The following is a 22653-nucleotide window of genomic DNA, read 5'->3' as shown; positions in this document are numbered from 1 at the left end:
ATCCATTTAAATTAACCTTTCCTTACCTTGCCGTAGCTCAGCAGGATTATCCTCACCAAGACAACATTAATGTGAGCACCCAGGGACTCATCATGATAAATTTCATTAACCTGCAAAAGAGTTCAGTGCTTTAACAATGGTAACTATGAAGGCAGTGATACAGCCAGTACCTTTTATGCTCTGTCATTAGGCCAGACACCACTTTGTGATCATATTTAAAACATGAAAAACTCCACTAATGAGAGAGGGAATGGGGTTTTTTCCAAACTCTGCTGTAATCTCCCAACAGGCCATGATTTAGGGAATAATTTAAAATAAATATAGAGAGAATAGATATACATATAGATGATATAGACATATAGAGAGACTTGAGATTAACAGGTATATAAGTGCCAGCCCAATTGCACTTGGAGGTATCATGGTGCACCCACACCATGCAGCTGAGCTGACCCACTGGAACCTGGAGCATGGCAATCTAGGCAAAATCCCAAATATTTCTCTGCTGAGCAGGACCATGCATAGGGAAGGGGAGGAGTGAGCAGAGAGACAGGACCTCTCTCCCAAGAGCCATTCACCAGATCAGCTCAGCTGCACCCTGTAACTCTTCCATCTGGGACCCATCATATCACACTCTGCCAAAAGGATGTGCCTCCCCCAAAAAGCTGGTCAGGCACATGAGCTGGCTTTATTGTGTGTCAAAACTCATCAGTGTTAAACTTTGCAAGCAGAACAAAAGCTACAAAATGCCAGCAAGTTAAAATTGTCTTTTTTTTTTTTTTTTTTTTAATACCAGAGCTACATAACTGAACACACACATGGGGAAATCACCCCAGGAACACTGAAAAGAAAACTGTAAATATTTAGAGTACAGAATGAAATGTGGATGAATAACAATTACTTAGGAAACACTGCTACAGGCAAGCTGGGCAAATATTAACTGTTAATGAGGCTGATTTAAGTATTCAGTGATGAAGACTACATGAGACTTGGCCAAATGGCAGGGGTTTAGCTTTACAAATTAGAAGAGGCAGATGAGATCCCTGCAAGGCAAGTTCCTTCCCTAAAACCTCGTTCCCTTGGTAAAGGTTGCACCAAACTGAACTATTTTGCTGGATGGACCTAGATTTCATTTATTCCTGCAAACTAGATTCATTACTTCAAGGTAATAAATAACTTTCAGGGAATCTTTCATTTTAAACATGGTAAATAATGTCCTGCTACTTCAATCAGTCCCAGTCTTAATGGCCCATATTTTATCTCTTCAAAAACCATTAAAATTAAATACATCAGTGTAGTTTTTGCTAAGCAATCCCCACTGACATTTTAAAGTGAATTTTAATTTGTTTCATCAGTATTTTTTGACAGAAGAGCCTTATTTTATGCCTGGTAGACATCCAAATTTTCAACAGTCCTGAGTGTCCTGCTGAACCGCAGCTCCAGGAGGAGGTTCACACCCTGCAGGGCACCTGGGGAACATTCTGGGGGATGCCTGGGATGCAGGCTCATTGCTGGTTGATGTGCAAGCAGATCCTTGGATAAGGATGGTGGATGAGGAGCCCATGGCTATGAGTGGCCTCAGGGGCTTCTGTTTTCCTTGCGGGGTAGGAGCTGATTATGTTCAAATCTGCTTTGTAAACAACCCCTCTATAAATCAGATCATCTCTTTGCATGTTTAAATAAGACTTTAGAAGACTAACATTATATTCTGAAATTTTAAAAACGCTCTTATTTTTACTTTGAGGACCATTGCTCAGCACAGATCATAAAGAGACAAGACATAAACACATTTTGCTTTGCAAAAATTCTTTCACCCAAGAAAAAGACCCTTGAACACTCTCAAGGGAGGCAGGGATATTGATTTGCCTCCCTCTTTGTGTGGTGAGAAGAGGGTACTCACATCAAGGATATGAGGTTGAAATAATCTGCAAATTACCTGTACATGAAATGAGTATTAAACAAAAACTGTTGTGTATAGAGGACAGTAAACACAGCATGTAAATAAGTATTTAATTAGTTCATAAAGCATAATCCAAATTGGTGCACACCACTCTCTCATTAACTTCCAGAATTTAACCTAAGCCTCTTTTAACAATTGTTGAGTAACCGAACAACTGTATCGCTGTTGTGTGCCAAAGGGAAACTTGGCTTGAAAACATTGATGGAACAGAATTAAAACAGTGTTTGACTATTCATGCAAATGACATCTAACAAACAAACTGTGAATGAACAGAAAAGCACAAGCACTGTAAAAAGCTGCTTCGTTCTCTTGGGATCCTGGATTTTCTGCAAGACAGCAAGCCAATTCAAAGCTCTGGGCCTTGGTTTCATTAGTTAGGGTGAGTCCAAGCCCTCTTCACCCAGCATCTTCCTCTGACCTAAACTGTGGTTAGCTAGGAGTGTCTTACTGCTCATGAATATCATGCTGAAATAGATGTTTTTCCTTTTTTTCAGCAGAGTCTAAATCACACCTATTTGTTTCAGGAGGCTGTTAGAGATACAAGATCTGAGCAAACGTTGTGCTCTCAGAGATTCATGAAAATGCACACACTGAAAGGCCCAACAGATTCTCAGATTCTCCACATTTTCACCTCTTATTTCAACAGGAAAGCAGAGTCAACTTAATGCAGCTCAATGTATAGGGCAGAAAATGACCAACCAGCCTGTGCAATCAGAAAGCTCCAGGCTTGAGAGCAACTCACAACTTTGAAACTTAGTGTTTGAAAGCAGAGATAGCCAGACAATGGAGATACATGTTCAGATGTCTGTGCAATAAATACACACAGCTCTGGAAAAGACTGCAAGTACTTTTCCAGCACTGCATCTTCACGTACTTCAGCAGGACGTCCTGGTTCATATCAACAGAAGAAAAGCCAATCTCCTGTTGTTCTTAGATCAGTAAGTCTAAAATTAAGTTGCTGCATGGGAGAAAAAAAAGTACACAGAGACCATCCCATAATCATAGCTCCTGAACTGAAGGCAGTGAATGAATTAAGTCTTGTTAGATGTCCTACAGTGATTCAGCATTTATAGAGGGTGATGAAGAAAGCTGGGTAAACCTCAAAGAATTCAAAGCACAGTGAAACACTGTAAAGACACTTTCATCAAGCTATTGTAGTTCGCTAACTATTTTAGGATATCTTTGGTTTCTTTTTCTGGGATATTTCAAAGGAAAACATACATTTCTATTTAAAGTTTCTGTGTAGAAATCAGGCTAGCACAGATTGGTGCTACATAAGAAAAACAAAGAATTTATTTACTTTTTTTTTCATCTGTCCCTCTATGCTAATTTTATAATTCTTCTGCCTTGAGCAAGTTTCAACTCAGCACAGTAAGACAAAGAATACATCAAAAAGCTAAAGGCAAGGCAAGCACCAGTGAGGTGCCCCATGCTTTGTAAAAGAAGCACTGGAAAGTTTTGATTACTGAGCAAAGCACTCCCTGATCCTAAAAAGGAATTTTGAAAGCTCCTGTAACACAAATAGTAATCAACAGCCTGAAGTTCTGCTAGTCTTGGTGCAGAGCAGGTTACCTGCTGATAGAGCTGGCAGGAATTTTAGGCAAAGTCAGGTGGTTCCCTGGATCTCTAATTAAACCAATGCACCATAGGAGAATAATCTGCGTATTTTGGCAAATCATCAGCAAACTCATTCATGCAGTTTGAAGGAGTCCCCAGCCTTGCCAAATTTGTTATATCTGCTATGCAAAAGGCAGATCATTCCATCACAACACAGCTCCTGGACCACAAACCATCGGGTTCTTCCCGAGGCAGCTCCATGGATTGCTCCTCACGCCTGGGTGAGCGCCGCTGCCCCGGGCTCCGGAGCACACACCCCTGCTGGACATTTCACAGCTTCAACCTCGGGCTACATCAGTGTCAAACGGCCCTGACCCAGCACCAGAGGCCATCAGAGGGCACATCTGACCCTTTGGAGAGGGCACAAACCAAGAGTCCTCTGGTCCACAGTTTGCTGATCCATCCAAGCTGATTAGCCCACTCTTTGATCACCCAGCATCCTTACACAACTACTGCTGCAGGAGCTACTGATGGCTACGTGCTCCCAGGCAGAGCTGGGACCATGTGTGGATCTCTGCCAGAAAAGCTGGAGAGCATCAGCTCCTTCCCTGTGGGATGGCAGAGCTCCTGGCAAGACACTGTTAGAGTCCAGCCTGAGATGCAGCTCATTCATCAGCTCATAATTATCTGCAGCAAAGCCTTGGTGCCTGGTGGGCATCCAGTGATTGTCTATTTCTGTAAGAAATGTCTGGTTTGAATTACAGGATAGGAACCAGAAATGTCATGGTGGATACTGAGCACAAACTTCTGTAATCTGACTCTCCCAAAAGCGTTTCCCTCTCACTTTATTTTTCTGTGGTCCCACTTCAAACACCACTGTGCTCTTCGATTTTCATCACCTTCTTTATGCTTTTGAAGATCCCAAATGAGCATTTCTGACATTCCCAAAGCTTTATCTAAATCCCACAGGAATAACATTACATCAATTCCTCTGGTGGATGTACTATGGTCACACAAAAAGTCATACAGCAAAATCAAGGACTCCTAGTCTCCCTTTCTAGTCCTTACAAGGCATTTCCTCATTTCCTCAGAGAGGAACTCTCTTTTTTTCCTGAATTCTTTATTGAGCATCACAAGGAAAAACATAAGAATGAAAGCACTCAACACACATGAAACTTAAAGGTCAAACTGTGATCCCACATTTGGAAAACATCTATCATTCTGCTCAAAACCACATACACCGGGCAGTTTTAGAAGAGCTTGGCAATGTCCATTTTGAACCAGAGATAAGAATCTCACATTTTCTATGCAAATATGAGTCCAAGTCCTGATTTACCTTCCCTGGTGTCAGAGTCAGTAGGTGTTACCAAGTCCAAGTTAGCTGCTTCTGATCAAAATGAAAAACATTCCCCAGCAGATGTGCTGGCAAGGCACTAGGTAGCTTCATGTTATGGGCCTCTATCTCATCTTCAACTGCAACACTGGCTTTAGAAAGGTCATAGACTTTGTTTTCTGACTTCATTACTAATTTATTTTTCTTAGTTCCTCCCGCAGGCTCTTGGAACTTCTCATTCCTGCTCATAAACCACTGCTGTGAGAAGTTTCTTTGCACCAATGGACTCAATATTTTTCTGAATTACTGTCTCAAGATCATGTTAATAAAATCAACATAATAAAATAATTAAGCAGACTGATTTATCACTTTACTACAAGGGATAGGGGTGTGGTGTCAAAGTAATAAATATGGTGACCTCTTCAAGTCTGAGGGGTTTGGTAAAGAAAAGCACCCAGAATTTGAAAGCTGACCCTAATTATCCACACTCCATCACACAAACCACACTGTCACAACTCAGAAGTCCCTGGCTGAAACCTTTGTGCCTAAAGCTCATGTTGGTATTTAGAGTAAAGAAAAAAAAATCTATCTTTGAACAGTACTACCTTGAGGACAGTACAAAAACCTGTGTGCTAGGGCAGCAAGGCACATTCCAGGTACCAATAATGAGCAATGCACACTGGCAATAAAATCCCTGTTGAAAATGAGCACAACCTGTAAGAGTTCTGAGAGGGTCTTTCCTGCAGGAGCCCCTGAATGCCCAAGTACAACTACAGCTTCCACTGTAGGGTGGCAATCAAGATAATGAACAAAAATAACCTCATGTAGGCCTCTTCAGACACTGTTCACACCAGTCACAGCTACTGGTTTGTAATGAACAGCCAAAATGTGGAGTTAACTCACATACATATATTTAAACTTTCAAACAAGCTGTAATTCAGCTATGGACAGCTGAAGTCCCTCAGATGAATAGAGCTGGACTTACATTCGTTATTTGTGAAACTTCTCAGAGTTAGTTCAAATTTAAAGTGCCCATATTAAAATAAACTGATTTTAAATAATGAGCATTGGAGCTTATGAATTATTTAATTTTCAAAAATCCAGTCAAATTCTACATTAGTGAACTATCCTTGCTGCCTAAAAGAAATGCTTTTTTAGTTTAAAAACCATGATTCTGAAGACAGGGAGCACCATTATTTCAATGTATTCAATCATCACTTTCTTTTTAGCAGCTTGAATTAGACATGCTTTCAGGTTTTTATCCAACTGTCAGTTAGAAACCAATGGCATTTCTGCCCTTTTCTCTCATTAGGGACTTGCTGTTCTGTACCTGCAAATCTTCATCCCTCATCAGGCAGAGATACGAGAGCAGAAATCTCATCTATAATAGTAGTATCATGTACATCCTATTAAAGAGGACAGATAACACATTCAGCAGCGCCTCAGGGCCACAATTTCAAAGACATGTGTAGTGCTGAAAGATGCAGGTGAAAGACTCCAGGGACTTTCCAAAGCCCCCAGCTGCATAACTCTCATTGATTTCAGTTATTCAAATGAAAAGTTGTTTAATGTATTTGTTCTGGAGCTGAAGTTTCACTTGAAGGCTGGGGGATATATAATCCCATGAGCTAATTTTTAATACTGATTCTCACTGATTTCAAAGGCAAGTAAATGACTAAATACTCAGATAAATCTAGCCCAGAGTGAGGCATAATTCTTATTTAGGGTCTATCTCCCTTTGAAATAAGAGCAATTAGGCACTTAGCTACTTTGAGGAGATGGGCTTTAGTATCATAAATATTTTGGCCATATATCTATTACATGAATATACATAAATATTTTAATAACAGCCCTTTTACAGTAAAGGAATTGAAAATCATTTAAAGATTTTTACCCCAGAAAATTGCTTAATCCTGGAAACTACTTTTAAGAGGGTTACGAAACAGTGAATTTCAGCACCAACAACACCCATTTCAATGGGCAAGCCCTTTAGGTTAGAAAAGCTCTTTAAGATCATTAAGCCCAGCCATGAACTCCAGGACTGCCAAGGTCACCACTAAATCACACCCCCCAAGTGCCACATGCAAATATCTTCTAAACATCTCCAGGGATGGTGACTGCATCACTTCCCTGGGCAGCCTGTTCCAATGCTTGACAACCATGAAGAGTTTTTTCCAAATATTCAATCTAAGCATCTCCTGGAGCAACCTGAGGCCATGTCCAGAACCCACTGGAGAGCCTTCTAGCCCTCCAACAGATCAACACTCCCATCTACCTTGGTGCCACCGGCACATGAACTGAGGATTCACTCAATTCCCTAATCCAGATCACTGGTATTGAGCACTGCTGGACCTGGGGAATACCACTTTGGATTGGCCACCAGCTGGATTTGATTCCATTTAGCACCACCTTTTGGATTTGACCACCCAGCCAGTTTTTTATCCTCTGATCAGTGCGCCTATCCAAGCCATTCAGCGCAATGACATCCATTCAGTTCCTTTCTCCTCCTCTCAGAGCATCCTGCAGTGAAAACCTTTTCTTTCCCAAGCTACAAGGTAATTGTACAACACCACTTCTAGCCTTTTCTAGTATTTCCCAAACAATTGTACAAGCAGATACAATTACTGGGGGGTTGAGATGCTTTCTTGCTGAAATTGAATCACCTCCTATGTTCTTGAGTAACTACAGAACTACAAGATTCCACCCAAATATCTCTCCTCTGTGGAAACGCTCCTGCATGCTATAAATACAAAGTTAATTTGTGCAATGTGTGGGCTCACGCTTGGAAATGCAGAGGACTTTGCAGGCCAATATCCTTCCCAGGAAAAAACACAGCATGACGTGCAAATGAAAATGGTGCAAGCGAGAGGCAGCCGAGGGTCTCCAAAGAGAAAACCGTGGCATCTTTTCCAAAGGTGAATGAATGCCCCCATGGTGCTGAGCAGAGAAAAGAGGGGAGGTCAAGAGAAACCAGAGTTTTGTCAGAGGAAATGACTGGAGGATGAAAAAGGGGAGGCATGAGGCCGAGCTCACTGCAGTGGAACGGCTGGCGCACAGTCAGACGATACGTGGCTGCAGCCCAACGTGTTAAAAATCCTCTGGCATCTATCACCATTTGTTTGGGAGTGACTTCATTTCCAAACTTTGGGATAAATATTAGCACAGCTATTCAAGATAGCCAGGACACCCAGCCCCTGTTTTTTCTCACTTCATGGCTTTTAGGTGTGGACTGTAACACATCACTTAAGCTGCACAAAACAGATTTTACTGAATTTACAGTCATTGCACTGGGCTTGGAAAAAAATATATTGTTTTGATTGGGTTGGTGGTAGGGTTCCACCCAAGATCCCTGGGAAAAGTTAGTTAAGGACAACTGCTCACACCATCACACACAAAGAGATCAAGCACAGTGGGAGAAGCAGCCATGCTGGGAGTTGCTTCTGGGAAAGTAATGTCTTGCCACAGGAGGGACAATTCACCTAAGATTTATTTCATTTTTGGAACCTCAGAAATTCAACTATTTGATGACCTGTTTTATCTCCAGTAAATATCTTCACTATTATTTTATTTTGTTACCATGCATTCTTGATTTTATGGTTACTATCTAGCTACCATACAAAGCTAATTGATTCTATGCCTTGTTACCACAGGAAGGTAATTGATTACATCCTAAATCCAGCAGGGTACACACCATCTGATGGTTATGAGAGGATCTCCAATTAGATTTAAAAATACAGCTGGAATTGTTTGTAGCTGTCTTCTTTTTCAGTGACCTTGGACCTACACATCTCATCAGAGACACGCTGCATACATGTGACCCCTAACAGCCAGGAACCCCAAGGCCTTTTATAGTGGGCTCATTTTCTAAACAAAAACCCCCAACCACTCAAAGAGGTAGAAGAGAAGGCAATGGGGGAGTCACTGCGAATCTCAGGAAAGGAGACCAAAGCCATGTTCTACACAGAATTACACCTTGCACCCACCCAGCAGTGAGGGCAAGAGCTGGAGTTCCCTGTTGAGAGGAAGGAGAGTTCTGCATTGTGCTGTCCTTGGCACAATGCAGGTCCCCAGCACCACCATCTGCAGTAACAAATCCCTCCTGCCTCTCTGTGCTGGAGCTGAAGACAGGACTGGTTACCATCACCGCCCCTCTGCTGAAACACAGACTCTAGAAACCAGCTGAGTTTTGAGGGAAAGAACAGGACAACACTGATGACTGCCAGCAACTATCCAGAGCCTTTCAACAGGCCCTGGGGATTTCAAGCAGCTCCTCGAGTTTGGGCACAAGGCATGGGACACATCCTCAGTCCCCAAAAGACATGTTTCTACCTCAGAGCTCTCAACAGAACAATTGCTGCCTATGCCAAGAGCTGCTGTGCCCTGTGGGGATGGTTACACAGGCTGCACTTTCTAAACCACTTGCAGAGACAGGCTGCTGAAGAGTTGTTATTTCTTGCAATTTGTGTCTTGGTTTGGTTTGCTAAAATTAGGAAAAAGTATATTCCAGAGCTGGAACATTTATGGCTTCTTTACCATTACTGTATATTTTAATTCTTAAAAATAGATTTAAGTGACATGATAAGTAAAGAGTCCTGTTTAATCTATTTTGGCCTGTTTGCCACATTCCTGGTTTGGCCTGTTTGACTTGTTAATTTAGAGATGCATAAAACCATCTGTTTCACTGTAGACTTTGTTTTAAGCCTCAGAGGAAACAAACCACACAAATAAATTAAATTCACTATGTCATTTCTGTTAGAATATATGCATTTACAGCCATCAGAGCAGACACCAAGTACCCCATAACTCTAATGTCAGAGCAGGTTTTTAACTATTTAGAATGCTGTTATAAAAAGTCATAACTGAATTTATATCACACAAGGGATTTTCTTAAATTGTATTCCACCTCTCATTTAAAATGAAAAACAGGGATATTCTGCACATTGCTAAAAGAACGTAATAAAGAAAGAAAAAAACCAAGCTTCATAATTAAAAAAATACATCTTGGAAAAATTACATCCCAGACAAATCTACCTAATAGCCTGGATTTCTGCCTCTGTGGTTTGCAAAGTGAAAGGAGTCATCCACAGGCTCATCCTCTTGACACAACTGTAAACTTCAGCAGTCAGACTCCATTTGTCAAAAACAGAGCAGACCTACAATTTTTTACTCAACTCTATTTTACTAAGAATACACATTCACTGAGGCCAAAGCTTTTTCAGAAGCATATTTTATTGAGAAAAGACTCCTGTTCCAGACGAGAAGGAGAAGGAAGAAAGTCACCCCCAAGTGAGTTGCCTATGAGGGGGGCTACCACTTACTTCTTTAGCAAAAGAATAAAATATATTTTGATTTTTATGTGTACTAAGGATGGTTTTTCAAGTCTTCGTTCTTTTCCAAAAAATAGTGTCCTTGCTTACTGTCTGGGGTATTAGAGGGCTGCTGCATTGATATTTAGAAATAAAAAGTGATTTTTGCAAACACAATATTCCCTAGTGTCTCCTTTCATCACTCCTGCACCATATAGTCTGTTACACAGACTATGGTTATGAAGATTAAATATTTAACTAAGGAAACCTAAAGATGTCAGTCATGGAGTAAATACTAAATCAATTTAAGAAAGCTCAGTGTTACACTGCATAACATTTTACTGCAGCATGAACAAGGAGCAGGGAGGTGGCCTGGGACCCAAAGTGGCTGTTGAGAAATCAGAGAATTCAGCAGAGTAGTTTTAAAAATGTAAAAGCCAGTTGTAATTTCTGTTAGAACCTTATTTGAAGACAGTTCTCCAAACCGTGTTCCTCAGCAGGAAGCTTAGGTTAAGGGAATATACAGCTGAAACATAATGACTTCCAAAAACCTGAGCCCCTGACCTTGTGTCCCACCCACCAAAGCACATAAGAAGGACTTTGAACATTTTAACAGTCCCACACTCAGCTTCTGTCTTGGCTCCTTTCTCTTTTTTTTCTTTTGCTTCTCCCCTATTGGATTTTCTGCAAGTGGCCTGGATTTCCCTCCTGGGGTTATTTTATCTCTTGCCACGAGCAAAATCTGTTACATCCTATTCAAACGGCTTACCCAGCCTACATTCCCAGCCCTTTCAGAGCCTTCCCACCGGGCAGCGAGCAGGGCTGTACTCACAATGTTCATCAAGGTCAGCAGGTACTTCTGAACGTGTTCTTTCCCATGGAACTGAACAACCGAGTCATCGACCCCCAGGAGCACTTCGATGTTGTAGTCGTCCTCCGCGGCGTGCCTCCGGCGGCGCTGCCCCCAGCGCTGCAGCTGCTCCTCAGCGAGGCCCAGGGCGCTGCCCAGAGCGTCCAAGGCAGTGAGGTTGGAGCCTGGGATCAAGAACACAAACGAGTTACCAGCCAGGAGACGTCCAGGTTTCAGCTCAGATTCATTTGAAGCGGCAGCACTTGTTATGTTCTGAGTGTTGCATAACAGCGTTAGTTCCGCGAAATGTCAATTACAAACTACCTAAATGAGAGAGAAACGTGACCCAAAATGTTTTTGGTTTTTGTTTAGCCAAAGTAAAAGCAATACTTTCTACAAAGTAATACTGCATAATAAATACAGGCCCCAAAGAGCAGCAAGTCATACCAATGTTTTGATGAGAAGAATGGAGCTGTTTGCAGTAAAATATTTGTTGCTTAAGAGTACTTCTAACAGAAATACACTGTCCAGGGATCCTGTGCTACCCATTGTAGCCTCTATTTAAAACAATTAAAGATAGACACGTGGTTCAAAATCTGATCTTGCTCCCACAGATTCCTATTTCAAGGTAAGTGCAGTTGCCTTTGGCCATCCATTCAGGTACCACCAAAGCAGTTCCCTCAGCCTCAACCCTTTAGCTCCTTTCTGAGTTGCACACATGCAATCCAACAGTAGTGCAATGGATCCTATTTGTCATTACAGCTCAGCACCACATTTTAGATATGAGATTAATACATTTTTAGCTACATCCACAATTTTTTTAACAGCTTTTCATCCTTCATTCCAAATTTTCCATGTCACTTTGCATTACTGCATGTCACAGACCAGTCCACCAGGCACAACAGTTGTCTCCTTCATTACTAATGATTTCTAACAGTTCCTGTGATATAAAAAGCATGTTCCCTGACAGGATGGACATGCTTAATGTGGCACTTACCTACTAAAAATTAACATGAAAATATGGAATTTTGACATTTCAGCCTACAGCATAACAATGATTATCATTCATATCATTATTACCATTTGCATTACAAGAGACTGGAATCACCACTGAGAACCTCTTGATTTTAGGAAATGTCAGGAAGTTTTCAGAGAGGTCAGCAAAAGTGCAGAGAGTGCTTTGGGTTGAGTAAAGGTCCCAATGCTTCATTCACAGAAATATAATGGGAAACAAAGGGAGGAAACCCAAGCCATCACCTTCAAACCAGAAATGAAAAACAGCTCTAGGAAATGTTACAAAAGTGGATTCTCCATTTCCATTTATTGAAGTTTTCACATCAAAAGTGGCTGTTTGGGAAGGGAATGAGTCACCAGATCACTGGGCTCATTACAAGAACATCTGTGCTCTTGCCTGAACCTTGCTGCCTCAGGCTGCTGTGTCAGCAGGTCCTGGGCAATGTGCAGCCCGAGCAGCGTCCCCTCAACTCCCCACTGAGGTGACAACAACCCACTGGCCTGCACAGCCTCTGCCTGCCAGGAGGAACACACACCAAGCATCCCCAGTCCCCACGGAGCACACAAGTTACCAGCCAGGAGAAGCTGCGCCTTGTGTGGTGAGAAGCTGGTCTCTGTTCTCCTTGAAGAGACCTCCAGGCAAAGGACAGCCCCTGAAAGACACAGCTTCTTGCCAGTTTCCAGCAAGCTTCAAGGACACGCCTGTCCTGAGTGCCACAGCTGCAGGGATCTCCTCTGCACTGCACTGGCAGGGCTCCCCTTGCTCAGTGGACAGAGAGAAGCTGCCACGTGGTGGTCAAACACCCCCAGGGAGCCCCAGTGTCCTTCTCCCCAAACAGCAGCAGTTAATGTAGCTAACAAGCACAACCACTCTATTCTCATTGCCAGCCTCAGGGCTCCCAGCAGCTTCTGCTCCTGGGGCCACAAGCTTTTACAATGATTCTGGTCAGAATCCATGATTCAGCATGAGAATTCGTTGCTCACGCAGAGCCCAGCTGTCACTCCCAGGTGTGCCATGGAGGGCGAATGAGCCTGGCCTGGCAGCCCTGGAGGCAGCTCCTCACTGGGCTCCAGCCCTGCCAAGCAGCCAGCTCCAGCCCTGCCTCGTGGATTACTCCACTGGAAAACTTCAGTGTTAAAATTTCCTTGCTAGTGCTCAGGAGTAATGACCAAGCCATCACTATGGGATCATGGGGCAATCATATATTCATGATCTATAAGACAAATCACAGTTACTGTAAAATATGACCATAAATCTTAAAAGCTCTGTAGAAAAGTAAGCCTAGGCTGGCAGGGGCTGCAGGTCAAGTCTTCCCTCTGCTGTGCATGAAAAGCTAAAGCAATCAGCAGCAAGGCAAAGCTATCAGAGCTGCTACTGCAGAACAGCAGTGCTGGGCAGGGGGAGAGCCTGAGCCATGCACTGAAGCAAGGCAAAGCTATCAGAGCTGCTACAGCAGAACAGCAGTGCTGAGCCATGCACTGGGTTGTGGACAGCAAGCTCTGCTGGCTGGGGGGCTGTTATTTGGGTGTGTGATTGACTGTCAAGGTATCTTGAGCTTTTGTGCTTTCATTTCTCTCCCTTATGTGTCAAACTAACTCCTGACACAGTAACTTTATTCCTGCTGTGAGTAAATCAGCCAGAGGCAAAATGTGATCCTACCATCCTGCAGCAAAAACTGCCTGTCCTCCCTGTTTGCTGCTCACTTCATCACTGTCACACTGTAGTCCCTACAGTCCTGCCAACTCCTAAGAAAAGTTATCAGGAGGTTCCCTGGAAGTCATCTCACTCCCACTAGGTGCCAACCAACCACTTTAAATTTTCTTGGGAGCATAAAAATTCCACACATACACAATTACCTTCACCCCTCAGCTGTTCCCCTCAGGACAACATGCCCAGTGCTGGGTACTGGCACCTCTGAGGCACCAACCCCATGTGCTTCCCAGCAGAGGGAAAGCCACACTGGCTCCAGCTGGTGCTGGAACCACCCCAAGACCAGAAACAGCTTAAAACATTCACAACAGTAGCTGCAAGATTCCTGGTTCATATCCCAACTTCCCACCCAGTGCTCTTTCCCAGAGGCTGTCCCTGGGCAGGCAGGGATGCCTCCACACACGCCTGACCACAAACCCCACAGAGTCCTCCTCCAGTGCTGCTCTGCCTCTCAGGCTCTTGGATGATGAATTGCTGGATTTGCTGGACCATACAATGTTATTCCCATGTTGGATTTGCTCCTAAATGGCAGTAACATCCAAGTGAAATTAATACCCATATCTTAGCAAAGAGGAAGAGAAGCAAAGTTCCATATGTAGTAAATGAAATATTTGTGGTGTTTTGGCATCTCAACTTTTCTTAGTTAACGTCAGCAACTTTGCTGTATCATTGTACTGCTAACAATGTGCTAGAAAAGCTCAAGAGAAAGAACAAAGAACTAAATAAGACACCAAATTCGTCTTTCACATTTTCCACATTACATTCCTTCTGATCACCCCTGCACTTTGCACACTAACATCACAAAAGTAATCTCAAACTGCACTGTTTTACTAAATCATCCCAAGACCTCTCCCTCAGATGTCAATTTTCAGCAACTTTTGCCAAATCAGCCACTAATCATTGGTGCCAACTTTGTTTTCCATCTCCCAAGAGGAGACACTTGGCATTTGCAGGGCCTCACACCAGCCTGTGTTGAAACCCTCTTGTTCCTGCTAGGAAAAATTCACATTTGTGAAAATTAACCACTCATAGAGAAGCTTCTATTTCTCTCTTTTGCTGCTCATTCAGAACAAATCAAATGACAGCAGCACTCTAATGGTTCAATGAAAAATCCCTCAAATGCTCTCTTTTTTTCTAAAACCAGCTAAAAACCTCAGTGATATTTCAGTAATTTTCTCCTACCACTGTAGACCATCTTCCAGAGAAGAAATAAAAAGTGCCCAAATTGTCAAATAGCGTTGCCTTTGCACATCTTCAGAAGAATTCTCCATCTGCAACAGTTTGGGATGACACCACCTTATTTTCTGGGAATTTTTGCCTTGCTCATGAATGTTTGATATCAAGTTCTTCATGGAAACCCAATTACATGACATCTCCTGATTCTGCCTCACCCATCATGGCAGGCAAAGCTCAAACAGATGCTCTGAGTTACTGAAGCATGAACACACTGCCTGCCATAAAAACTCCCTCTCCCTGTATTTTCTGTCACTCCCTTTAGGACATCCACCAAATCCACTGGCTCATGATCTTGTTTGGTTTTTTCATGACTACTTTGAAAAAGGCTCAGGAAAATATGACTGTACCTTATGAAACAACTGGACTTTACCAGCCTTAGGGTTCCCCAATCTCACAGCAGCAATATTGTCCTAATAAAGCAGTTTCTAATATTTTATCTCCTCCTTCTGATAGGGAGAAGGGAACTTTCTGGCAAGCCCAGAGTCGAGGCCAGGATGAGCAGCTGGGAGACTGAACTGTGTGTCATGTTCACAGCCATCATCTGCAGCTTGTCAGCACAGCAACGGGTTGGAATTTCATTTCAAACCTGAGTGTGCAGCATTCAGACCAGGCAGCCACCATTGAAATGCAGCTGGTTTGCTTTTGTGGACACTTCATCTGTCAGCGTGGGAGCAGACGAACGCCTGAGCCGACTGCTGAGCACCTTCCCTGCAGCCACACGAGGATCAGCACTGCTGATCTGCTGCTTTGCTGCTCATCTCCATTCCTGGGACACACTGCTGAAGGAACTCCCAGCTTCCCATGCCTTGCTGCAAACCAGCAGCTTTTGTGTTGTTGTTTTTATGTTTTACAGCCCGGTGACTCGGGCACCTGTGAAGCACAGCTGGAGCCTGCTCTGCTGAGGTGGCAAACACATCTGTGACAGCACAGGAGCCTGGGGCACCCAGCCCTGCTCAGCTGCACCACAGCTGGTGGCAGTGCCACTCCAAGCCTGGGACGACAATCCCAGCCCAGGCATGAGCCCATCCATCCCTCGCTGCTGCAAGTGCAGGAGGATCAGGCTCCTCCCTGATAGGGAAGCAGGAGAAGCAGGCAGGGTGGGCTTGCTTTAGCTCTCAGCTTCCCACTGCTTGAGTACATCTGCACCTCTGGAAAAGCACCAAACCTTGCTGACAGCTTGACAGAAAACTGCTCTTTTGGGAATTGCACCTTAAATCATGAGCCATCCTTCTGCAGCGCTCCTGCCACTTGGATCCTGTGGGCTTCTCTTGTGTCAGTCCTCTGTGATCAACTGACTCCCTAATTAGCCTCCAATTAACCTGTTCATGCATTTTACCAAAACCCTCATTTTCCTTCCATGGTAAGTTGAATCCCAGCCCACGGAGGTTGGAGTCAACAATGAAGAGTCATCAACCTTGGATTTTATCCCCTAGTGATTTATTCTCCCGTTTTTATGTTCCTCCATTTGGGGTTTTGTTTTTCATTACAGTTGCACACAACCATGTTGTGTTACGGTCATTTTTTGATCAATAGTTTCTCTTATTTTTTATTTCTTTAAAAACTTATTTCTGATAGTTTTACAGCCATGCTCACCTTCCTCTGCTCTCTGCTTTGTTTTCCAAATGTCCTCTACTTGTCTTTCTTCTCCCCCCTAATCATCCTGCTCAGCTACATTGGTGTTTCATAATTTATAAATCCTTTTCCCATACTGCAGTCTGAATTTGGACCCTTCTGCTATAGATCACTCATAAGAAAACTGGGTAAAGCCAGCAGGGAATTAAAATGGGAGAGAGCTTCTGTGAGGTGAAAGCAAATTGAAAACAGCCTAAACAAGAGGAAATCCATGGAGTGAACTTGGTACATGATACCAAGTCAGCCCTGTTTAAAAGGCATCTCCAGGAGGACACTGCCTCAACACAGTTTTAACTTGGAGCTCAATTTTTATGGGATTCTTGTGATTTCTTGAATCACAGGTTAACAATGGCTGCTACTTGGTGAATCCTTAACCAACAGCAACCACTGCGGCAAAATTGTCTTGAGGAGTGGGATCAAATTCCTCCTCTCACACATTTTTACATAAACCAAAAGTAAAACCACACTAGTAAACTAAAGACTGGGTATGCACCAGGCATCCTCTCCAACTTTACAAATCATTGTCCTGTCCTGATGTGCAAAGAAGCAGCCATTTAAAAGGAAGATTTTAGGCTGTGTGCTTTGCTGACCACAGGATCTCATCACAAGCTCCCTGCCTCTGAGTTATGGCAATGCTGTTTCTGGTCAAATCGCATTTTAACACAGAGCCTGCTCCACCTTTCATCTGGCCAGGGGGAGTTTGCCACGGCTGTTGGGGTAAGTTGGGCTTGACTCTCTGAAAATAGGTCTCAGACTCCAGCTGCATGAAGGCCAGCTGATAGAGCAGCTGAGTTCCTGCTGGAATGATCTGGTCCTGCACTTGAAGTCAGGAGTCAAGTACTTAACAGTATTTCATAGACAGAAATTGTTGTAAACTCCTTGGGGCAGAACTATTCTCCCCCATTTGTAGAGGGAATGCACACTCTTGCAAATACCCAGGCACAAGCAATGTTACTTTTTTTTTTTTTTTTGTCACCTTTGCAAGAGCACAGTGACTTTGAAACTTGCAACATGCTCAAGTACCTGCCTGAATCATGAAATCACAAAATTGTTTGGATTGGAAGGGACCTTAAAGCTCCATCCACCTCAGCTCCATCTCATTCCACCCCCCTGCCATGGCAGGGACACCTTCCACTATCCCAGGTTGCTCCAAGCCCTGTCCAACCTGGCCTTGGATACTTCCAGGGATGGTGCAGCCACAGCTGCTCTGGGCATCCTGTGCCAGGACCTCATCACCCTCACAGGGAACATTTTTTTAATATGCAATCTAAACCTAGATCTGAGAATCAAAGATGAACCTACCAAAGTTGGGAAAAAAAAAGAAAAAAAAAAGTCTTTCCAACGGATAAACCAATTAGTGCAGTGAAAATGGCCAGGTGGACACAGTAGCAAGTGGCCAGGCCAGAGGCACTAAGAATATCCACAGCTAGGTGTTGCCAGGGAGATTTTTTCTGGCTTATCACAAGAGAAAAGATATCACAATACTAAAAAGAGAAGTTGAAAACTAAATTGATCTCATCAGGGCCAGAGTCACACAAAGAATAACATAAAGATGAGAGATAATTGCACTGTTAGAAGATTAAATGAGAGCAAGGTAATAGAATACCCAAGGCTCAAAGTTTTTTTTTCAAATGGTGAAACATAGTGCGTTAAAATTTTAACTTTCGTCTTACAACATAGTCAAAAAGGGGAAATGAAAGAAATGGCAAACCAGCCAGGAAACCAGTCTGTGTGACCTGGTTGAAATGGAGCTCTCTGGGATCCAAACACAAAATTTTTCCAACAGCAAAACTTATCCTTTGGAAAATTTTCAGCTATCAGCCTTACTAATGCAAACACAGGTTTCATAATTTAGCACCAAATAATGCATGAGCAAGAAGTCCAAACTCAGTGTTAAAAGTAAGCTCAAAAAGGGGCAAAGAAAGCTACTCTAGAAAACTAATTTAGAAGCCAACTTTTAAGTTTCACTGACTTAATTGATTGCATCTGAGAAGTGCTATCTGGCAAATATTTTGGCAAGTCATTGTAAGCTGGCCTGTATTGCAGAGCCTATGACTTGCAAAACAAGGTGCCTGATTTACCACCCCCACCCACTCCAAGAGCCCACATCTGGCCTGGGACAAGGGCTCCATCCCTCCCAAGCCCTGGAGTGCTCACGGTGCCTGGGCAGAGCAGGCTTTGCTCTGCATTGCTCACAGAGGGCCACAAAGGGAGCTCAGCGTGCTCAGTCTCATTTGCAGCTAATGCATAATTAATTAAACTGCAGAGTTCAGCCACATCTCCACACAGGCACTGGGCACAGAGCCACAGCTCCACAGAGTTCTGCGAGCCCCAAAGGCCCCACCTGAAGCCCCAAAGGCAAAGGATCAGGAGCTGACCACAATTCACTTTTCTCAGCCAGGCTTTAACCAAGTGTTCCTGGGCTGTGTGAGTCCAAGCCTGCCACCAAGATGCTCGGATGTCCAATCCATATTCCAAGCATGATTAAATTACAGCAAATTAGCACATTAAGTAAGCTGACAAGCTGACCCCATGGCTTTGTAGGTGACATGTCTAACAATCCCACTTGCATTTTTAACAGAATTAAATGCCAAGCTGTGGCACAAGACCTGAATAACAAAAGATTACATGGGAAGGCAGTTGTCTTTCCATAAGCCAAGTATTCCCTAAGAAAGGGAAATGAAGTTTAGTTACAGTTCAAGAAAATAACATTAAAAAACACACAGGTAACAGAGTCAAATTCCTAGCCAGGGCAAGAAGGTGAGATGAGGGAGAAAAAGCAAAGAAATACATAAAATAAACATACATAATTTGGAATATTACTGAAAAATAATGACTGAAGGAAATATGTATCTTTCCTATGCTTTTTAGCCGTAACATCAAGTCTTGTCTTTTGGCAACATTTCAAAGTAGAATTATTCCATCCCTTTTAAGGGGCAGCACTTTTCTCAGTTATAAAGTCTCACAAACTTGTAAATTATACAATTGAATGTTCTCAATGTCAAGTAGAATATAAAACTCATCAGTGTAAACAATATACAGCAAAAATGACTATGCAAACAGCTCCTGTTTCCTACATAATCATAATGATCTTTTAATTAGACAAAGTAAACAGTCTGCTCATTTCACCTTGTGAAGAAAAGCATAGGAAGAAGTCTTCCCAAATTCTAAGGTAAAAAAGCAATATTGGTGCCTTTTGCAATATCAGTGAGTTCAGTCGAATTCTTGCACATTTCAAAAAATTTTGCCATAAACCAGCAGTCAGACAGACAAAAGAAAAGAGGGTAAATTGAATACTACAAGAAGAAAACCTCATCCAGACAGCCTGAGCAAAGGCAGGGCAACACACGATGCCTTGGTTACTTCTGCTGGCAGGATTTGACACTGAGCAAGAAGGAGTTATTATTTTACCTATGTTTTGAAAATATCCTTATTTGCTAAATCTGCCTGGACCTTCTGCACTAACAAATGAAGCTGCAATTGATTAGAGACTGCAGAAAAGACAAAACTCACTTGGAGGATGCAGGAGTTTCTTAAACTTCAAAATGACAGTAAAAAACCCTGAAAGAGAGAATCAGCCTCTGCTCTAGTGAAAGCACAGCAGGTTTAGTCCCAAGGCATTTCAAAATCAAGGGCAAAGGCTTCTTTTGTTATTTGTACAAGAGCTCTCAATCTGTCAGGCCCTACAAAAGGCAAACTGTGAAATGCTGCCCTTCTGTTGCGGTGGGTGGGTGGGAGATGGGTCCTGGCAATGACAGCAGAGAAGAGACGCTTTAAATGGGCAGTCCTCTTCATGAGCATGGACTGGGGCTGGAGAGAGGGCAAAAGAGGGTAGGGAGGAAGGAAAGAAGATGAATGGGTGTGAGGATAACAAAACCCTCTGCGTAAAAGGCAAATTTAGAGGCAGAAATTGTGAGGACACAAATGCAAAAGAGAAAAGTGCAAAAGAGAAAAGAAATCACTGTTGGTTTTCCCGCTGCAGATCCCCACTGGCCCTAGGAAAGGAAAGCCAGGGCTTCCTCCCACATCCCACTCCCCATCCCCGAAAGCTGTGTCCTGGGAACAGCCCCTGAGCTTCAGGGAACACAGGGACAAATGCCAAGGTATGCCAGGCAAACCATCTCTCCAGCACCTGCAGGCAGGGCTTTAATGTTCCTTTCTCAAGATAAATTTAGCATTAATATCTGGGAGCTTTAGAGGGATTAGAACAGGTCAGCATGCATTTATTTCGTTTTCTGGCAGGTCCAAAATATTTTTAATTCCTTTCGGGTCAAATGGACTTGAATACTGAACTTTTTTAATGTGAACAAACAAAACATTTCAGTTCATCTGAAATCAAGTTTTACTCATTTGATATGAAATCAAGCACTTCAAGTCTCAATGCAGAGAATTTAAAATTATAAAATATCTCAAGGGAAAGAAGGGAGATGGTTTGTTTGGAAAACACTGCCATGAAACCCCTCTACATTTTCAGGATTTTTCCTTTTTTATCGATGTGAAGTTCAGTGAAAAATTCTGGATTTTTATCACCAATAAAAATTTCACCCAGTTCAACTGTAAGTGCCAAGACTAAAAGGAGTTTCCATTTCCTCTTTCCACCATCTACCTCCTTTCCTCCAAAGGAACTATCATCATTTCAGGACCTCTGTATTTTTGTTGGGTTACTCACATATTATTGATAAACAAGCTGTACTCAGCACTGACTGGCTTGTCCTTCGAATTGGCTTGTAGCCTAATCAAACCCAGGTCATTTTTCTGCTAAGTGAGATGTAGTTGGTAGGATGTAGTGCTCCTTGGCAGGCAGCAGACAACTGTCCTATAGGGACAAATCAGACCCACCTCAAAATAAAAGCCTTTCAAGAATTAGGTAGCAAGGAATTTATCTCCTGAATTAAAGATATCATCTTTGTGCAAATAAGGCTTAAAGTGGTCAGAAACTGCATTTGTATTCCCTTTGCAGTGTGCTATAAAATTGCTTTAACAGTAATGACTGCTCTGCTCTTTCTACAGAGAATGAAATTAGACTTTGAAAACCAAATGCACAATGGCCAGTAAGAAGGGCTGGGAAGCCTCTTACTTATATATACACATACATATATCTATATATACACACAGACACACACATATAGATATACTTACAAGTAATAATGCTAAAATAAGAGAACTGTGTATTTTTAAAATGGTGGCTGGAGGGTTGATGGATGGACAACCCTCTTGATAGCTAACATTTCTATTAGAAATGTTTTTAAGTTAAATCAAACATTAGAAAACTATCAGAAACAACAGAAAATTGAGATATTAAGTTTTTTTTTAAAACTCAAATTTTATTTAAATGGTTTTAACCCAATTGGAAGCTAAGAGGACTAGACAAGTCAACGGATGTTAGAGAAAAAGTGAATGCTGTTAAGGATAAAAGTAGACAGCTGTTCCAAAGCTCCAAGGAGTTTTTGCTGCTGGAACTGGAACAGTATTTAAAGACCATTTAGCCTCCAGCCTGTTACTTTTGCATTGTAACAAATGGAAATGTTAAAGCCAACACCAAAAAAAAACTCCTTCCAAATTTCCTTAAAAAGCAGTTTCTAATGTAACCAAGAAGTTTACTGAGAGCACTGCTGACATACATGATAAAGGCTTCCAGTAATTAACACATTCTCTCTAAAACTAGTAAAAACAGAGTCACTCCAGATCTGAGCTCCTACAATGAATTTTGGGTTTTACCTGAATACTGGACTGGATTAGTTGAACTCTGTCACCTGTTTCCACCTAGTTAAGAACTGGCTAACCAAGGCACTCCTAGTTTACCTGATTGTAAAGATACCTGTGATCAGCTGAACAAAAATCACAGGGGAAAAAAAACAGGAATACAAAAACCTTCCACAAATCATCAGCTGCCACACCACAGTTTATGTTCCATTTTGGGAATCGAGAGGTAAAAAGATGACCCTGAGTATATTCATCTTCCTTATTCTTCCAAAAACCTAATTGTTTAGGTAATAGATCATACAAACTCTGATAATACTAATTATTAATGCATTGTGCTAACAGAAGTAATAACGT

General features: G+C 42.4%; 1 protein-coding gene across 1 annotated transcript in view; it reads right to left on the bottom strand.

Moving 5' to 3' along the window:
* ADAMTS2 (ADAM metallopeptidase with thrombospondin type 1 motif 2) overlaps positions 1-22653 on the bottom strand; it is a 174616-nt gene that overhangs the window by 48307 nt on the left and 103656 nt on the right. Inside the window, exons 4-5 of the mRNA XM_041397984.1 lie at positions 10986-11188; positions 27-110 (exon numbers count right to left, since the gene is read on the bottom strand). Of these exons, the coding sequence (XP_041253918.1) occupies positions 27-110; positions 10986-11188 (287 nt within the window). The remainder of the gene's footprint in view (positions 1-26; positions 111-10985; positions 11189-22653) is intronic.

The sequence above is a fragment of the Onychostruthus taczanowskii genome, unplaced genomic scaffold, assembly GCF_017590055.1.
Source record: "Onychostruthus taczanowskii isolate IOZ18803 unplaced genomic scaffold, ASM1759005v1 scaffold14, whole genome shotgun sequence".
NCBI lineage: Eukaryota > Metazoa > Chordata > Aves > Passeriformes > Passeridae > Onychostruthus > Onychostruthus taczanowskii.
Note: the sequence above shows the minus strand (reverse complement) of the source record. Positions and strands in the feature narration are given on the sequence as shown.